The 20,359-nt window shown below is 37.5% G+C and overlaps 2 protein-coding genes across 6 annotated transcripts in view; one reads left to right on the top strand and one right to left on the bottom strand.

Moving 5' to 3' along the window:
• Positions 1-2,435, bottom strand: part of Ganc (glucosidase, alpha; neutral C) — a 72,989-nt gene extending 70,554 nt beyond the window's left edge. The window contains exon 1 of the mRNA XM_005381328.2: positions 1,503-2,435. Within this exon, the coding sequence (XP_005381385.1) occupies positions 1,503-1,531 (29 nt within the window). The 5' untranslated portion in view covers positions 1,532-2,435. The remainder of the gene's footprint in view (positions 1-1,502) is intronic.
• Positions 2,436-2,486: 51 nt separating this feature from the next.
• The window catches only part of Tmem87a (transmembrane protein 87A), a 52,043-nt gene continuing 34,170 nt past the window's right edge, over positions 2,487-20,359 (top strand). For all 5 annotated transcript variants that reach the window (XR_001233301.1, XR_001233302.1, XR_001233300.1 and 2 more), the window contains exons 1-6: positions 2,487-2,726; positions 3,722-3,782; positions 8,250-8,335; positions 11,462-11,575; positions 14,154-14,207; positions 14,285-14,329. Coding sequence is in view for 2 of the 5 variants with exons in the window: in XM_005381330.2 (XP_005381387.1) it covers positions 2,586-2,726; positions 3,722-3,782; positions 8,250-8,335; positions 11,462-11,575; positions 14,154-14,207; positions 14,285-14,329 (501 nt within the window). In the remaining 3 variants the exon portion in view is untranslated. The remainder of the gene's footprint in view (positions 2,727-3,721; positions 3,783-8,249; positions 8,336-11,461; positions 11,576-14,153; positions 14,208-14,284; positions 14,330-20,359) is intronic.

The raw sequence follows: 20,359 nt of genomic DNA, 5'->3' as shown, positions 1-20,359 counted from the left end.
GTTTGTGAACTCAATTTTATAGAGATTTAAAACAAGCCTCTGGATTCTATTCTGCAATGGAAAATCGTGTCACCGACATAACAATAACTTCATGTAACATAACAGCACACATGCTGAGAACAATATTCTTCTGTAAAATACCCCCAGTTAACAAAATATCAAATCCTAGGATTACAAAAAGCAGTAGAAAGAGTATTGTTACTTATGAAGCAGTGTTTTTTAAAATGGCTGCAAGAGTAATATCTGAAAGAGCAAAGAACAAGGAAAAAACCCCAAACAAACCTAAACCAGAGCCCAACAATTTAATGGAAAAAATATTTTTCAGAATATACATTCACTGGGTGTTGGGAGCCTAACCAGCAACCAACCAACACAAGCTGATGAATGCTCTGAAAGTTATGTTCAAGGTGCTAGAACAATGGTAGACAAATGTAGATCTTTTGCTTTTTAAGATAATGAGGACAATCTATAGGTCAATGTTTTTAAAACCAAGTTTTCAGAAATGTTTCTGGAATAAAACTCAAACAAGGTGTACATTGCTTCTTGAATACATGTATTTAAATTAGCTTCCATATGACTAATACAACTATAGTCTACAATGAAAATAAAAAACCACACTGGCTTTCACACAGAGGTGTGACTGAACACATCTGTAGTATGCATGTTCATTATTTTGTAGGAAGGTATGACTGAATACAAACTTCAACACACAAAAACAAACCCAGACAGATAGTTGGTTATCCTAAAATGACTGTTTATCATGAAAATAACTAAATGCTTCATTGGGCTCAGTTTTTATCACTGTCTCTTTTAATCAAGCGAACCTTGCAGTCGCCTCTTTCCAGTTTTAAAGAATGAGTTTTGAATTGAAGGAGTTGAACTTGGAAGGCAACATGCTGGAAATTTATGTGTTAGAGCCACGGTCACAACGTTTCCACTGTAGTGTTACCATCCTAAAAGTATTTTATAAGAGGATAGCTATTAATACTAGCTGCTCTCTGCAGAATTGTGTAAAAAACGTTAAGACGCACAAATATCAAATATTCAAATAATAAACGCAATAAAAATAATCAACAACAAAACCAAACAACTCTCCAGGCAAAGTGGCACACACTTGTAATCCCAGTACTCGGGAGGCCGACACAAGAGGGTTGCTGCAAGTTGGAGGCCAGCTTGGACTACGTAGTGAGTCCCTGTCTCAAAAACAGAAGAAAAGAAAAAAAAATAAAACAAAAATCAATAAGCCAGGCTGGTGGAACACATTAATTCCAGCTATTTTGGAGGCAGAGGCAGGAAGCGTCCAAGTTCCAGGTCAGCCTAGAAAATTTAGCAATATCATTTCTATAAATAAATAGGGATGGAGATGTAACTCAAGTTGTACAGCACCCCTGGGTTCAATCTCCAGAACCAGGGGGGTGCGGAGAAAAATCAATGAAACTCGAGAAAGAAGGTTGCTTTCAGTCCTGCCCTGGGATCATTTGGGGCCCAGCACTGGTCTTTACCTGATTTCGTCTTTCCCAGATGCTTCCATGGCTTCCCCGTCACGCCTACTGGCTCAGGGCTTACAGGATAAGGCCCTCTGGCAATCTTTTTTAAAAATCCAAGGAAGCAGTCTTCCTAAGTTATGACCAGCATTTCGCCAGCGTCAAATTTCTGGGAAACAGAGTCCCCTCCGGTTCCATATAGAGTAACAAATCTTTAATCTTACGCCTGTTTTTTGGTTTTGGTTTTTTTCTGATTCAATGTAGAGTTTCTACAGGGTTAAAGTTGGTAAAATTTTCTCGATTATGGGTGGGTGATGTAGACCGTGGTTTTATTAGGAACCTCTGGAGCAGAGTAGGCACCGACGTGATGAACGCTGGACGGTAGAAGGCGAGAGCTGACGATCAGGAAGCACGGAGGCTGCCTCCCCGAGTGGAGCGAAGCTGCGGGTCTGTCTCCGCCGGCCACGCCGCCACAGCGCCCTGTTTAGTTTTGAGTGCAAAGTGCCGGCATCGAGTATTTCTAGAGTGTCGCGGGCCAACGGTCCTGGAGCTTCCTACTTTTCAGGGTGAGAAGGGGTCTTTGAAGGTTATCTGTTACACCATCCAGTCTAGGAGTTGTTTCTACTTCCACACTGCCAAACTCTGGCTTCTGCTTTAAATATCTCCAAAACCACAGAACTCACGACTACTGCCACCAGGCAGCCAGTCACTACTTCTTTAGACTTCCGACCCCAGGCGTCCGACTCTGACCTGGAAAGGGTGAGGAGCTGGGGCGGGCCGGAGGAGGAGACAGGCGAACGCTGAACTGAGTGGCACCCTGATCCCCAAACTTTTTAAGGAACAGGAGACAGAAGAGAAACTCGAGGCTGGTGTGGTTTCTGGGGATCATCCTAACCTCGCAGACTCGGTTGACAGAACGACGCCTGCGCAGTAGGTTGAACGTCTCACGCGGAGCCCGGAGGATTGTGGGAGAGACGCAAAACGAACAAGCCCCAAGAAGTTTGAGGACCCGGATGATCCGCCTTCGGCGCAGGGCCGGAAGCGGGCGGGACGAAACGGAAGAGGTGAAATGCTTTCCGTGGGCACGCCAAAACTGTGAAGATGGCGCGGGCTTGGTGGCTTCAGGTGTTGCTTGTCATTCTTCTTTTCGGCGGTGAACCGTTCCCATTGTTGCGTTCTGGTGTACGACCGAATGCCGTGTGTGCTGCAGACCGATCCAAGTGGCACATTCCGATACCGTCGGTGAGTATTACAGTAGCGACCGAGTCCGGAGAAGCGGGAAGTGGGGCTACGGCACTCCAACGGGTCCATGAAGGTTGTGCAGAAGTCCGCTTCTTAAGAGGGTGCGATTCCGGGACACTGTGTATGCGGGCGAGCTGAGACGCACCTCCCTGAAGCGAAAAGTCGCGCACGTGCTGGATAGGCTGGAAGGAGTGTCCGGGCCACTTCTGCCGCGGAAAGGAACTGTGGAGCTGTTTTTTATCCGGAAAGTGACAACTTTCAGTGCCTGACCTGAGAGTATAGATACAGTGGATTAAACTGGATGTACAGATAAAGGTAGTGGCTTATTTTTAAGGTGAAGTTTCACAGAAGCCGGTGACTCCGGGTTGGATGGCGGATATGTAAATAGCTTCTTTATTTCTTTTTTTTCGTCTACCCTTTGGTTTGTTTCTGGGTACTTTTGCTTTCGAGGCGGTTTGATTTCGGTTATACTTTGAAATGGTCATTCTAAAATTTGTTGTATGGGCATTAGGAAGCATAGGGAATGATCAACATGGAAGAAACTGTTCCGTAAGGTAAAGCTTGATCTGCTTCTCGCACTTTTAAAAACTCTGCCTAAGATACATTCCTGTGAAGGACAAAAACCAGACGCAGACAGGAAATGCTAAAAAGAAGTAACCACGTTGATGTGTTTGTTTCATTCCTTTTGCTCACTGATTGTAAGTTTATATGGCACGCATTAGCTTGAAGATCTTCAGGTTTTCAGTTTTAAGTTTTTACTTGTTACTTACTACAAGGATTAATAGGTAAGTTATTTTAGATTTAAAGTAAAACTCAGAATAGTTATTTATGAAAATGATTGTTTATTTTGGGCAAATCTTCGAGTTTGGATGTGGAATTTCACTAAAAGGAGAAATGTTCATATTGTTTTAGTTGGAAAACCAATTTAAGTATTTTATAAATTTAGGTAGTGAGCAATCTGATGTTAATTGTCTTTTCTATTTTTATCTTTGCAGGGAAAAAATTATTTTAGTTTCGGAAAGATCCTCTTCAGAAATACCACTATATTTTTGAAATGTGAGTTTTTGAATTTTTATTGTTTTTATTCGAGCTTTTTAAAGTTACAAACTTCTTACTTGTTTAGATAAGTAACTCAGGTAATCTACTTGTCACACATTTTTAAGTTCTGAAATTTAATAGTCCAGCATCATGTAGATATAAACATTTATTAAACCTAAGGTCCTTTTATTGAATATGTAGAATACTTACTGATAAGTCATAAGGCACACCCCCACCCCCCCACCCGCCCCCCGGGGGGACTTAAACTCTCAATAATAAAAACTCCTTCCTCTTCACCTGTTCCCCTCTAGTTCCCCTCAACAAAAGCCAACCCTGCTCTCATCTGCCTTGACAGAACCACGGGTTCAACTCAGGAACAACCTACCCCCCGCTCCGCTATTCTGGCCTGCAGACACCCTCCCTGGAAAATAGCTTAAAAACCCCACGCTTGTCTCAGCTCAGGGCTGTCTTAGTCTGCTGGGCAGCCCGCGGTGTCGCTCTCCTGCCCAATAAAGACTCCTCTCTTGTCAGAAGGTCTGGTCTGGTTCTGTGTGGGTCTTGGCCGCATCACTTACTTGTCTGAACTTTATTTTCTTCCCTTTTAGTTTGCTATCCATTACATATGTACACGCTATAGATGATATATAATACTACACTACAATTTTGTATATATTACATATACTAGATATAGCACACTTGCGCTATATACTATATTGAATACATGTGTTGAATATATAATAGTATATAGTATGTGTGCATATATACAGTGTCTTAATTACTTTGTCGTTGCTGAGACAAAATACCTACTACCCAAAGGAGGAAAGGTTTATTTAGCTTATAGTTTGTGGATGTTTCAATCCATAATCAGTTGGCTCCAAGGCAGGGTGGCTTCACAGAGGAGAAACAATTCATGGCAGGCAGAAGGTAGCAAGGCAACAGTGGATGACAACAGCTCTTTCTATCCCTTGTTTTCTTACCCAGGTTGCTTAGGGTGGGTAGCACTCACAATCCTAGTGTCCTTGATCCTAGCATTGCACCATAAATCAGTTCCAATGTTCCACTCTAGATCCAGCCACCTCTGAAAAAGCCCTACCTGTGGTAGGATGAGGCTTTGGGGGGACATCTAAACACAAGCCATAACATACACAGAGTCCGCCAAAAAAAATGTATATATCAGGAAAAGAAAAACTTGTATAAATATTTTAATACTAAATTTATTGAGACATCGTGAGATTAATTCAAGTTACCTTTGGCTTCTACAATTACAAGAAGTGCTCAGAGTGGTGGCCATTAGCCTCTAGACACTTACTAGTATGGTGATCTGCTGTGTGGGTAACCTTGATCATCAGGATCGCTGTACATGCATTCTCAGTTTCTTCTCTAAGGGCTGCCAGTGTAGTGGGTTTTCTGCGATATATGACATCCTCTAGGGTCCCCCATATCATGCAAAAACATACTGTGTTTCTTTTCCTAGAGTGTATAAATTTTTTTGGCAGACTGTATATACACACACACCATATTTATGTATATTAATTATACATTCAGTCATGTTACAGTTGAGTTACATTTAGTGCCTTGGTTGATTATCACACTGGTGTTTTAATTTGTTCTGGGACATAACAGGTACCACTGCTTTTATTCATGAATGGTTGTTAGGTGCTTATTGAAAACATGACCTAAGTTTATTAGACCATTGGGTCAGAACAAATATATTCAGTAGATCTTTTATTTACCAAAGGAGTATTTTACCACATTGAAGTTCAGGGATGTAACCAGGATATAGGGGTTATATAGGAAAAAACCAGTTTGTCTAGTGGGACAACCTAAGTTATCCCATTGTTTATTTTTATTAAAAAGCTTTTAATTCTCAAACTTGCTTTATTTTAGAGTGTAAATGGTTATGGGAATTTCTATGTTGAGATGAAGGATAAAAATCCAGATCATTGATGTGTGCTTCTAAACATACCTTTCTCCATGAAAGTACACAGTTACAAGTCATAGTTGGAGAATTTTATTCTTGTAACTGTTTAATAAATAGTTGTTAAATACTTGCTGCAGGCTGGGTACTGACTTTGCCTGTTTTGTTTTGTTTTGTTTTGTTTTGTTTGGGTTTTTTTTGAGAGTCAAGAGTATTTCAGGCCAGCCTTGAACTTACCTGTAGCCTAGGCTGGGTTCAAATTTGCTATGATCTTTCTGCCCCAGTGTCCTAAGAACTGGGACTACAGGCATGTACCACCTGGCCTGGTTGGGTATTCTGTTTTAAAACAGATACCAGGGAAGTGATAGAAATTTTTTTTTTATTAATCTTACATTTGTAATAAGGTTTAAGGAGCAGGTTGAATTTCTACATCCATGAAAATATAATCTGACTAATGATTTAAATCAAGTCTACTATGACACACCAATCTTTCTTGTGAAATTGATTTACTGGATAAGAGCAGTTATTAGTAATAGCAGGATTTTGACTCTTAGAATACCCTAGCAGCCTGTTCTTTGCCTTTTATTGTGGACAGACTTTTTCTAACCTATGTTTTGATCTGATCATGTTTTACCAAGTTAAACAAGTTGCTTTTTTTTTCTTTTTAATGTTTTCGAGATAGGATCTCATTATGGAGTTCAGGCTGGCCTCCAACGATCCTCCTGCCTCAGCCTCCCAGAGTACTGGGATTATAGGCATGAACCACCATGCCCAGCATTAAGTTGCATATTTTTAAGTGTCTATGCTTTATTGTTTTTGGAGGATTTGAGACTCCTTAAAATTTACATTTTGTCTTTGTTATCTCTGTGCTCTCATTTACCTGTTTTGATTTTATGCTTTTGTGGGTATGGCATATAGCTGGTGGGCATAGGCAGGAGCATTTTCATTGTCTCTTAAGGACTTCCATTCAAAGTTCTAAACTTTGTCTTTGTTATCTTGTAACTAAGATAAACTAAATTTACTAATAAACTATTTTTGCAGCTAAATTCCTTTGCATATCTTTTGTTGAGGGGATGCCATTGACATCTAATTAACTTTTTTTGTGTGTGTGTCTTTTTGAGACAGAGTCTCCCTATGCAGTTCAGGCTGGCCTTGAGCTCACTTTGTAGTCTTGGCTGGTCTCAAACTCAAAACAATCCTCCTGCCTCAGCCTCCTGAGTGCTGGGATTACAGGTATCGCCACCATGCCCAGCGACATCTAATTAACTCAGTATCTTGTATATAATCTCCATAAATTCTACTCAGCAACTGTCAAATTTTTGCATATTCTGATATAGTCCTGTAAAAATGTGTTGGTCATTTAAAAATTAATTTGAAAGCTGGGCCTGGTGGTACATCCCTGTAGTTCTAGTACTCAGGAGACTGAGTCAGGAGAATTGCTGTGAGTTAAAGGCCAACCTGAACTATCTCAGAAAGCCAAGATAAATAAAAATAGTTTGAAAAAGCAATTTAAAACCAAGAAAAGGGGAAGCTTGTAATTAGATTCCTGCTTTTGCTGTGAACCCAAAGTAGATTAGGTTCCTAAGTGCAGTCAGGTTTATTTTTGTTATATTTGCATAATCTAGGGAGTTTTCAGTATGTTCTCCCTTCTACATTTGGAATGGATGATAAAGTGAATGCTACTTTCCTCCAGCTAAGACAGTGAATCAGTAATATCAGATTTACATTCTCAAGTCTTCAAACTAATGTCTTAGAATATTTCCAGTGCTAGGGATTGAATCCAGGGCCACACACAAGCTAGGCAAGCCTCTACCACCGAGCTGCACCCTGTACTCCAGAATAATGCCTTGATCCATTAGGATATTGTGTTCCAATATATATTTTAATGAGTTATATGAAGCTTTTACAGTTTCATAAAGCTTTTCGTAAGGTGAACTTTGAAAAAAGTCTGGTTTTCTTTCTCTTTAGTTTTGTTATTTCTACCTTCCTCAGCCGTGTTTGCTTTTTTGTTCATTGTTCTATCTTGATGTCATTCAAGATTTTTCCCTCAGTGGAACTATTATTTGTACCACCATTTAACAGTCATGAGTTTTTCCTTGTGACATCCCTGATGTTCTTAGTCTGTGTTTTTTCAAGTGGAGTGTAGCCTTTTAAAAGAACTTTAATAATTTGTTCTTTCCCATTCCTCTCTTTGGTCCAGCTCTGTGCCGTCGTATCTTTGTATATTTGTGCTCTGCTTAACAAGTATTTGAATAATAGAAGACTGCTTTTAATTTAGACTGATTTATTACCTCAAGGCTTTTCCTAATAGAGATCTAAACTTTGAAGTTTTATGCCAGAGAAATAGGACCATAGTTTTAAACAAATAAAAAACTACTATTTTTTCCTCCATGAGCAACAGTACTTTTATCTGAAAAACATTACTTTATTTCCTTATATTTGGAGAAAGGAGGATCTTTGAGTATCTCTGGTTAGAAAATAACTAGGGTATTGGCCAATAGGGGAAATGCTTCTAAGAAAGAATGCATTGTTTGATAATCTTTTATTCACAATGATTTCTTTTGTAGTTGATGGAGAACCTTGTGATCAGTCTTTGAATATAACCTGGTTTCTGAAAAGTGCTGACTGTTACAATGAAATCTACAACTTTAAGGTAAGGAACATAGAACTGCAGACTTGCTGGGCCTGTTGGCACATGCCTGTGATCCCAGTACTTAAGAGGCTGAAGCTGGAGGATTGCCTTGAGTTTGAGGCCAGCCTGCACAGTGCAGTGAGTTCAAGGTCAACCTGAACTACATAGTGAGACCCTGTCTCAAAAGTTAAAACGACAACAAAAAAACCCTGCAGACTTTGCTTGGATCTTATAGGTCTTGACTATAGAGGAAAGGGTATCATGTAGTTACAGAAGAGCAAAGCTATACAACCCGTGCATCTCAGCTCGCAGTCTGTGTCACTAGTTCTCAAACTTTTGATCTCAGAACTTTTTTTTGAGGCAGGGTCTCAACTGTGTAGTTGAGGCTGACCTTGAACTCACTGTGTAGCCCAGGTTGGCCTCAAACTTGTAGTGACCCCCTTGCCTCAGCCTCTGTGCTGGGATTACGGGTGTCTGCCACCACACCTGGTATGACTCTTACATTCCTAAAAGTTACTGGAGTCCCAAAAAAGCCTTTGTTTATGTGGGTTTCTCTTTTAGAAATTAAAATTGAGAAAATAAAAAAAATAACTTATGTAAAAGTAGCACTAATGAGTTCATTATGTGTTACTATAAATACATACAATGAAAATAACTTGTTCAAGAGAAAAAAGTATTGTTTACATTTTTGTAGATCTCTGTAATTAAAGTCTGGCATAACAAAACAGCTGGTTTCTTATAGTACATCATTTTTTACTCAGTCTGTTGTGATGCATTATTTTGGTTGAAGTACATGTTAAAGATTTGACCTCACACAGTTGTATAGTTAGAAAAAGGAACGGTATTTTAATGATCTTTTCAGATAATTGGAGCTATTCTTTGTCACTGTACCAAAACTCAATAAATGAGAATTGCTTAAAGGTTGAACTGTAGAATCTGATGATAACGGCTTTGTTCAGGGTGGTATGGCTGTAGATGAACGGTAGAATCTGAAATCATATTAATAAATTTTTTTAATCTGTAGTACAAAATGCACTATGTCTTGCACTTTGAATGGATCTTCTACATGTACATGATTTTATAGCATCATTCCTTGGTCATTTAGAAGACACTGGTTGACATCATTATATAAATCTTTAAAACAGTTTATTTTACATCAAAGTCTATATTCACTTAAAACTCCCACCTCCTAGTCTCCTCCCTATCTTATCAGTAGTTTCTTAAGTGTTAAAAGCTATTTAGTTCATAGTAACAGATAAATGTTCTCTAAAATTCCCGTTCTTGTTTGAAAGCTCAGATTTTACCACTGGTTACTGTAGTGGTGTGTCTGTTCCCTTTGTTTAAACTATAGCCCAGTTTCAGGGGAGTAACCCAAGTCTGATAACTGTAGTGAGTTATTCTTTCAAATAAAACAAAGTGGCTGGTTTAGTTATACAACAAAATAGTTGCAAAGTCCCATTTTGTCATGTGGATTATTAAAAGTGGCATGGTGTCACAGATCTAGATTTAATAGCATTACTAATTTTTACCATTTCACCAAGGATATTCTATTACAAAACTTCTTTTCTCCCCCCTGTGAGCTTATGACTGTGAAGAGTAGAGCTACTAGTATAGTTTCTTGCCACTGCCTTGGTCCCTGATAAGGGGCAATGATTTACCCATCATTGTTTTTATGCCATCATTTCAAGGCAGATAGTTTTGACCTCTTACACTTTGTGAAAGACCAATCTTTGAGAGTTGCTATAGTATATAATACTTGAGCATTGCTCTGTTAGGCTTTTTTCATTGTTTCCACCCTGGGATTCTATCCATTTGTGTCATGCCCCACTCTCCTCACCAGATTTTCCTATTGAAATTTCTTTACAAAGATAAGTTGGTCTTTAAAAAAAAAAAACAAAAAAAAACCAAAGTAAACATTTTGACTCTGCTTAGGTTTTTACCTGACTGTTTTGTGATTGATATGGTAGGAATGAAAAGACTGAAAAATTTAGAAATGAGTATGGTTTGAGGTATCAGTGATCTTTTTCTCTTCATTGTTTACTAATTGAATTTACAGTAAAAGGTTCATGCCATTTGAAGTTGGGTCAAGTTTAGCAGATCCTCTCTTTGTAGGAAATATTTTTTCTTAATTTTTTTCTGGTACCGGGAATCGAACTCATGACCCTGCGCTTGCCAGGCTGGCGCTGTGCCACTGAGCTAAATCCCCAGCCCCCAGGAAATTATTTTGGATACAGGATAAATTGTGGAGATGACAATAGGAAGTAGGATGTGGTACTGGAGTTTTTTTCTAATGAGGGCAAGATCAGACATATGGGTATAAGAAAAATCGCAGACTGATAGGTAAAGTCACAGGAATTAGGTTTGGGGCTATGAATGGCTACAGTAGTTTTGCAGTCGGTCTTAGCTTCTGAGTACAAGTATCTTTTTGTTGGTGTTATTTAGGTAACATTTTATTAGTACATGTTTGCAGTACATAATGATAACATTCATCTTGGGGAGTTGATACCTGTACATAACACATCTTAATTCTTTTTACTTCCCCTTCCCTTCTCCCTCGTCTGTTTCTTTTTCCCCTTATCATTTGCAGAATATCTGTGCTCTTTCCCTATTATCTTTTATTTTGTGCTTTAATTTATTTATACTCCAGGCTTCTTATATAAGACAAACCATGCAGTGTTTAAGCTTGTGTGTTTGACAGCTAACTTTTAAATATATTTTCATGTGACCAAAACTTTCTGGTCTCTGCCAGTTTCCCAGTGTTTCTAGAATTACTACCGTTTATGAGCTAAAGATAAGACTTCTGCAGTTTATAGTTTTGCCAATGTTAGGTTTTTGGATATGATTATAGTCTTTTTCTGATCTGTTTTTATTCATTGAACTACATCCCCACCCCTTTCTAAAATTTTATTTTGATGTAGAATTTTGCTATGTTGCCCGGGCTGGCCTCAAATTTGTAGTCTTCTTACCCCAGCCTCCTGAGTAGCTGGAATTGCAGATGTGTGCTGCCGCTCCTGGCTTGATGCTGTAAACTTTTGAAATAGTAGACTCAAAATTACATTTGTACCACGGGTGATCAATTTGCTAGTGTTTACATATCTTATTTGTGAAAACTAAGTTAAATATTTTATATTTTCCTTTTTCTCCCAGGCAGAAGAAGTAGAGACATACTTGGAAAAACTTAAGGAAAAAAGAGACTTATCTGGTAAATACCAAACATCATCAAAATTGTTCCAAAACTGCAGTGAACTCTTTAAAACACAGGTAATCTTCGAAAGTATTTGAAGGGAAATTTAAGAGGTTAAAAAATGTAATTGCCTGTATTTTCTTCTGTGTCTATTTCCCTGCCAGTTAAGGAGAAATGAATTGAAATCTTAGGTGTATTTTTTTTTTTTTAAACTGGGAATTGAACTCAGGACCTTGTACTTGCCATATAGCCGTTGAGCTATATCCCCAGCTGGGATCTTAGTCTAATAAGTGCATAGTCAGCCACTTATGTGTTCATCTTATTAGGAGAGTATGTACTTTCTTTACTTTGTGTATAAAAAGCAAACTGCAGGGTTTTTCTTATTGTTATAAAATATGTATAACTTTTTTTTTTTTTTTTTTTGTCTTTTTGAGACGGGGTCTCACTGTGCAGTTCAGGCTGGTTTTGAACTCCCTTTGTAGCCCAGGCTGGTCTCGAACTTGCAACAATTCTCCTGCCTCAGCCTTCTGAGTGCTGGCATTACAGGCGTGCACCACCATGCCCGGCTAAATATGTATAACTTTAATGTGTAAATTAATGTATAATTCTGTGACATTTAAATACTACATTCACGTTGTTAGGCAGCCGTAACCACCATCCATCCGCAGAGTTTTCATCACCCCAAATTAAAACTCCATACCCATTAAATAATCACTTACATCCACTGCCAGTCCCTTATAACCACTTGAGTGTTCTAGATACCTTATATACGTAGAATCATACAGTTTTTATTGAGTTATTTTACTTTACATAATGTTTTCAAGGTTCACTTATGTTGTAATATTTCATTTCCTTTTAAGCTAAATTATATTCCATTACTTGTATACATCATATTTATCCTTTCATATGTGAATGGACATTTAGCACCTCAAATTTTTAATTTTCTTGTCACATCTGATTAATATGTCCCTAGAAAAGTCAGAATTTTTAGATATTACTGTTAGAAATTTGAAGTCAAAAGGGTATCCCTGCCTTAGGGTTGAATTTTATACCTTTCTTGGAGAAAGGAGATGAATATTTTTTAATACTTACACATACATAATAATTTAATATAGTTTCTGATATGAAATTGTGTTCTCTTAGTAACAGGATCTAACACCAGTTTTTTGATGGCAAAATTTTTGTAGGTATTGAAATAGTTATTTTGTCTTTATTGTTTTTAAAAATTGCTTTGGACCTGAGTATAGTAGCATATGCCTGTAATCCCAGCTACTCAGAAGCCTTAGGTAGGAGGATCACAAGTTTGAGATCAGCCTGGGTAACTTAGCAAGACCTTGTCTCAAAATAAAATAAAAAAAAAAGAGGAAGAAGAAAAGCTGGGGTTATAACTTGATGTAGAGTATGTGCCCATTATGCGGGAGCCCTTGGGTTCAATCTCCAGTGTAGGGGAATATTTAGTAAGTTGCCTTGAAGTGGCAAGGAGTTCTATGAAAGCATAAGTTTTCTGTGTTGTCACTAGAAGTAGTGTTTATAAGATTTTAAAATAATCAGTAATTGCTAATCACATAAAGTAATTGATCATTGAATTGTAAGAGTTTGGCTGTTGTCATGGCTTAGATTTTATGGAATTAGAGGGGAAAGAAAATAGCTTTAAAATGGTAGAAGAGTAGAAAAAGAAAACCAGAAGCAATGCAGTTTTAAATAGTTTGTATGTTTTCTGTTGGTTCTCTGAATAATGCATAAGGCTAGTAGGATTGGTCGGTCTTTCTTAGATTTGATTATGGAAAGTGACCTGTTGCATTTTACTGCATGAGGTTCTCTACTTCAGATCAGTTGTGATCTTTCTGGAGTCATAGCAAACCCTGCCCTGTTATTTTTTGTTGTTTTTTTTTTCCAGTACCGGGAATTGAACTCACAACCTTGCATTTGCCAGGCAGGCACTGTGCCGCTAAGCTAAATCCCCAGGCCCCTGTGCCCTGTTAGTAAGGGTTACTCTGCAGCAGTCTAACAGAGATTTGAGTTACACAGTCTAATAACAAGGCAAATACGAGTCATTAGTGTAACATTTTTACAATCAAAGAGTGTGTTGTGGAAGGAATAATGGACCTAAGAGTCAGGAGTCAGGTTCAAATCCATTTCTGTATTTACAGTTTTCTGACTTGAAGCCTTATTCTCCTCATCTGTAGAATGAGAGATTTTCTAAGGTCTTTCATCCTATGCATATATCATAATCTTAGGTTTTTGTCATTCCTAAATATTGTTAGGTTTATATGGTAAAAAAAAAAATTGGCCAATTTGCTTTGATATTTTTTAGTTCTTAGCAAAGTTTTGTTCATTTTGTCATTAATAGGGAATCTTGTCTGCTAATGCTGTATTACTTTTTTTTTTTTGTCCTTTTGAGACAGGGTCTCACTATGCAGTTCAGGCCAGTCTTGAACTCACTGTGTAGCCCAGGCTGGCCTCAAACTCGCAGTGATCCTCCTGCCTCAGCCTCCTGAGTGCTGGGATTACAGGAGTGCACCTCCATGCCCGGCTGTGTTACTTTATTAACTGTTATGGCATTATGTTTTGCTTTAGCCATTTCTGGGTATTTTGAACTATCCTTTCCCTTTACTGTTCATACATCTTTAATTTAGTTTTGTGTTTATTTTTTAGGTTTTTTCTGGGGAGTCAGTGCATCGGCTGCCTCTTTTAGGAGAAAAACAGGAGGTAATTATTTTCCTTACGTATTTCTGAGAGTAAAATAAATTATTATGAATTAATTTTCTTTTTTGTCATGTTTAAAGGCTAAGGAGAATGGAACAAATCTTACCATTACTGGAGAACGAACTGTAAGTGAATTTGGGGATTTGTGGCATTCAGTATATATTTTAATGTTCAGGTAGTTTGTTTTCACTAAGCTAACATTTAAAAAGAAATGTAAGCCTGGAGGCTGTACACCAACATGTTAATAATGACTGTCTGTAGATGACATTATAAGCGATTTTTACTTCGTTCTTTGTGTTTTCTGTATTTTCTGCAGTGAACCCTATATTGTGTTAGCAATTATTCCCCCCCAATAAGTATTTGTCAATGGGAAGAAACTCATTCAAAAAGACCTTAAAACTCTGTTTAAAATTATATATGATATAGTATAACTGGAAGAAAGTTTGGGAAGTTGAAATAAGGCCAGGAGCTATAAATACGCTTTAACTTTTTATAAATGTGTTATATGGAGGCTTCACAATTTAGTTCATAATGATTAATTCCTCAAAACTTTTGCAGAAAGTTAAAAATATAGGGGAAATAAGATATTTATCTGTTGGCTCTGCTTTTTTATAAAGCTGATTAAGGCTTTTCACTTTATATAACTTCATTAAGACACAGTACACATATCAAAAATTCATGCTTTTGCAGCATAAAGTGTAGTAAGGTTTCAGTATGTTTGCAAGTTGTGTGACCAGCTGATTCCAGAACCCATGGTCAGTCACTTCGCATTCCTTGCCCCTTCTAGTCTCTGGCAGTCACTAACCTACTTTCTGTTGCTCTGAATTTTTCTTTTCTGAACATTTTATGTAATGGAATCACTCCATACGTGGCCTCATGTGTAGTTTCTTTCAGTATTGACTACTCTGTCTCAGCCTTTTCTTCCTGCTTGCACAGAGCCTTTAGGGTGGCCAGAGTTGAGTGCTTGGGGCCTTCTCTGGTCTCCTGGGCTCTGGATGGCTCTGGGAGTATGTACCTGTGCCTGTACATGCATGTGGCCATTGGAATGCTTTTCAGTGTCCCTATAAACATCTCATTGTCCAGCTTTTCCATGTAAGTTTGTAGTCAGTCACATGATAGCTTCAGCTGCTAATGTCTTATCAGGCAGTTGTGACCTGGAGCACTTGCTCCTGAGTGCTGTTGACAGATGCCCTGAGAACCAGGTTTTGTTCACTGAGTGGTGTGAGTCAGGTCAGATAGACAAGCCCTGAGGATGGAGGTTATTTAGTTTTTCTTTTTGAGACAGGTTTTCACTCTGTAATTCAGGCTGGCTTTGAACTCATTATGTAGCCCAGGCTAGCCTTGAACTCATGGTGATCCTCCTGCCTCAGCCTCCTGTGTGCTGGAATTACAGGTGTGTGCTATCATGCCTGGCCATGATTGATCTTTTAGGGATCCTCAAACCTGTTTTGCTTTTTCCCATGGCTGCCATAGGGCTGTTTTTCATACTGTCATGTGTCAAGGACTTTGGTTTCAAGGAGTTGGAAGAAAGGAATAGAATTAGGATGAACAGAAATTTTACAAGCTTGCTTTTCTGAGATCCAGTTGTTTTCTTGAAGAAATACTTCTTAGATTGTTGTGTGTCTATTTCATTTCCAAAGTTCCAAAAGAGTTTTGCTAGTTTTCCTTGCTTTTGTGGATGATTGGATTTGCAGAAGTCCTTATTTTGTCACTTTGCAAAATGTGCCTGTTATCCCCGGACCAATTTTAGCTGTAAAAAACTTTAACCTGAAAATGAGTTAGGCATCATTGTCTTCATTAGTTTTTTTTTTTTTAACAGATGTTCATTTTCAAGAAAATCTTGCCACTAAATGTGTGTATGTTTATATATATGTAAAATCAAAAACTTTTTCAGGATTTTTTTTTCCCCTTTGGTACCGGGAATTGAACTCAGGATCTTGTACTTGCCTGGCAGGCACTTGTGCCACTGAGCTATATCCCCGGCCCTTAAAATAAAAAACTTTTAAAAAATAGGCAAAAAGAAAATAATTGTCAGTATTACTATATGTACCTGTATTATAAACATTTGTTTTTTAGTCTTTTAGTTATTGCACTTTATATTTAATTTATTTTTTAAATTGAATCTTACGGTATGACTGACAAGGCATAAAGCTTATAGCATATTGCATATGGAAATCTTTCCAGTTTAGTAAATGTTATATTACATCGTTACTTAAATGCCTACATAGTATCTTGTTGTATGAATTTATCACAATTTAACAAATTTCCCATTCTGGGCATTTTATGTATTCATTTTTTGGTAATTTTAAATGGTGTCATGAATATTATAATGGCATTTGCTTTCAGAAGAACTCTTTATTGGGAAAAATTAATAATTTTACAACTTAAATATCCTTTATTTTCTAGTTTTAGCTATTTGGTGTGATTGCGCAAAACACATGTATATTAACCAAAATGAGATTAATACATATCTGTGTAATTTTTTTATAACTAAGTTGCTATATTGACTGTTATGTCACCTTTTTGTGGCTACCTACTATTCTAGTTGGGCATGATTTTATTAATTAATTCCCAATTGGTGTGTATTACATTATTTCCAAATTTTCACTATTTTGGATGAGGTCATACTCATAATGTTTAGTTATATCTTTGTGCACATTTATATTTTTCTTCAGGATACATTTCTAGAGAAGGAGTTACTGAGTCCAAGTTTATGCACAGTTTAAGGGTTCTTTTTCTATGCTTTTTCAAAGTTCCCTGCAGAGAAATTATACCAATTTGTGGTCCTCAGAAAGTGGGTTTCCTTTTTTCGTCACAGACAATGGCTGTTATCATTTAAAACAAATTTTATGTGGTTTTATGTGGTTTATTGCAAATTGTATCTAAAAGTTATCTTTGAAGGTAAACTGACGTTTGTATATTGGCTGTTTGTGCTTTATTCATTATGTTACATACACAGCATATTTTGAATTCAAGGGTTGAACCTGTTTTCTTTTTTTTTTTTTTTTTTTTTTTGGTTTTTCTCTGGTACCGGGAACCGAACTCACGACCTTGTGCTTGCCAGGCAGGCAGGCGCTTTTGCCGCTGAGCTAAATCCCCGAACCTGTTTTCTAGTGAAAAAAGCTGGTTAAAAGATTGTCCTATTGAATATCAAGCACAAATAACCTTTTTTTTAAAGATGGCATCTCACTATGTAGTTCAGGCAGGCCTTGAACTTACTGTGTAGCTCAGGCTGGCCTCAAACTCCTGGCAATCCTCCTGCCTCAGCCTCCCAAGTGCTGGGTTTACAACTGTGTGCCATCATGCCCACTGTCATAATAATTTTTATACAATTAATAATTTTATTTTTCAGAGCAGTTTTAGATTTAGAACAAAATTAAGTGAAAAGTAAAAGGAATTCCCACATGCCATCCATACCTCCACATCTAGCCTTTCACCACCAACACACTGCCCTGTTGAGGTGTATTTGCTGGTAATCCAACATTCACACAGCATCAGCTGAAGTCCATAGTTTACATTTGAGCTCACTCTTTCTTTTGATATTTCTCTAGTTTTACCTTTTCCAGAATGTTATCTGGTTGGAATCATACAAATACATAGCTTTTTGAGATTGTCTTCTTTTTGTTAGTAATATGTGCTTACAGTTCTGTGTCTTCTGGTGGTTTGATAGTTCATTTTTTAAAATAGTGAATAATACTCCAGTGTTTGACTTTATCACAGTTTATACATTTACCTATTGAAGTGCATCTTGTTTACTTCCATATTTTAGCAATTATTAATAAAGCATGTGCAAATTTTTTGTGGACATAAATTTTCAGTTCATTGAGGCAAATACCAAAAAGTGCAATTGCTGATTGTATGATAAAAATATCTTTAGTTTTATAACCATGCGTAGTTAAAAACAGAATGTATTGGAAACAAAAATACCCTTGTAGCACACATTTCTCAGTACCAGTGACTGGATTACCAGACTGCAGTTATTTTAGCTCGCGGATGGGAATAGGAAGCCTTTGAAAACTTCCTGTATGTACCCGGGGTTGGAGGAGGCCATACATTCGCTCAGACCTGAAAACATGCTCAGAAAAGGCCTGTAATGACCTGAGACTTTGCTTACTGACCTTCAGGCTCTGCATGAGCAGGAAGGAAAAAGGGCTTTGCTTGGCCCAGCTCAATGTTGAAGGCTACCCCAGTCTGCAGAAACCTAGAAAGTATTTTTTTTTTTTTTTTCTTTTTCTGTTTTGGCTCCTGGTATTTTAGGAAATCTTTGTCCAAACACTATAGTAGTTAACCACTAGCTCAAGGAACATAGACCCTGTAGCCACATAGGACCACAAATACAGAGTTTACAAGAATAATTTATAAAAATTACTAAGCAGTGAAAAGAACGACAGCCACATTAGACTCAAAAGAGGTGGTAGAATCTGGAATGTTCACTTTTCAACAAAAACTCTGAGACATACAAAGAAGCAAAGAATGGCATATTTGTACGGCATAAAAAAAGCACTGTGCTTCTCAGGAAACACAGGCATTAGACTTAGCTAAGATTTAAATGGGTTATTTTAAATTTGCTCAGAGAACTAAAGGAAAGCATTAATGAAGAGTTAAAGGAAACTTGGAGGACATATAAAAAATACAAAGGCATAAAATAGAAATCATCGAGCTGAAAAGTGTATTAACTGAAACAAAAAATTGACTAACAGGTTCATAGCAGATTTGAGCAGGCTGAAGAATGAACTTCAAGAAATTATCCATTCAGAGGAACAAAAAGAAAGCCGCAGAAGATAGATGAATAGAGCCTTTGAGACCTAGGAATACTGTCGCAGGATGCCAGTGTGCAGACAGTGGGAATCTGAGAAAGAGAAAAGGATGGCATGGAAAGAATAGTTGAGAAATTACAGCCAAAATCTACCTAGATTAGATGAAAGCATGAATTCTAAAAGGATTGAGAAGCTCACACTCCAAGTAGGGATGACTAATGTTTTATGCTCATACAATTGGATACCATACATCCTTAAAAACAAAGTGCTGCATTGCTGGGCATGGTAGTATAAGCCAGTAATCCCAGCATTTGGGAAGGAGGATTGCTATGATTTCGAGGCCAGCTTGAGCGACATAGTAAGACCCTGTCTCAAAAAGATAAAACATGCACAAATATAGATGAACCTTAAAAATAATACGTTAAGTGAAAGAACCTAGACACAGAAGGACTTAACGTGCAGGCCCTTTTATATGAAACCATCATCAATGAATCTATGGACACAGGAAGTAGATTAATGGTTTCAGGTGGCAAGAAAGGGAGAGATGGAATGTCTCTGCTTACTAAGGAAGGGTCTCCTTTGGGTTGTTGAAAACATTTAGAAGTTGGTGTGGTGGCACACCTGGAGTCTCAGCTGCTTGAGAGCCTGAGTGGGTAGGTGGTTTGTTTGAGCTGAGTTTAGACTAGCTAGGGAACAAACCAAGACATCATCTCAAAAAAAAAAAAAAAGGCATTGTCGCACACACCTGTAATCCCAGCAATTGGGAGGATGAGAGGGGATTGCTGTGAGTTCAAGGCCAGCCTGAGCTACATAGTGATATTCTGTCTTAAAGAAATAAAAAAGTGTTGGAGCTAGAAGTAAGGTAGTGAAGGTTGTGTAATAGGCATGTACAACATTCCATCCCATTATACATAGTAAATTTGTTAAAATTATGACTTTTAGGTACAGTTTATCTCAAAAAAATTAAATGGACCTAATAATGGTACTTATCTGACAGTTGTTGCAGGATTTAGCATGTGATGTTATAGGCCTTATAGACCACCTGGCATAAAAATGTTATTTTTACAGGGTCCAAGTTTCTGTATTTCAGAGTTAAATGTATACTGTCAAATCCTGGACTGTGAAAATCACTACCTTTTGAAATTTATAAGAAGTATTTAAGATATATAAAATTAATAGTGGAGTAGTTTATTATATTACACAGTTTTTATGGGTTAATGAAAAGTAAGTTCAGGAAAGGTTGGTAATTATGGGTGGTAGAATAAGTCATACTCATGACTTTGAAGCTGTTAAGTTTTCTCATGAATGAGTTTTTTCAGACTGTAAAGGAGAGATCAAAGTAAGAATGAGAGATGTGTATAGATTTATAAAAACTGGAGATTAGGAAGAATATGTATA

Source organism: Chinchilla lanigera, unplaced genomic scaffold (assembly GCF_000276665.1).
Source record: "Chinchilla lanigera isolate Chin_1 unplaced genomic scaffold, ChiLan1.0 scaffold00015, whole genome shotgun sequence".
Classification (NCBI taxonomy): Eukaryota; Metazoa; Chordata; class Mammalia; order Rodentia; family Chinchillidae; genus Chinchilla; species Chinchilla lanigera.
The sequence above is the reverse complement of the archived record's forward strand: the minus strand, read 5'-3'. Positions and strand labels throughout refer to the sequence as shown.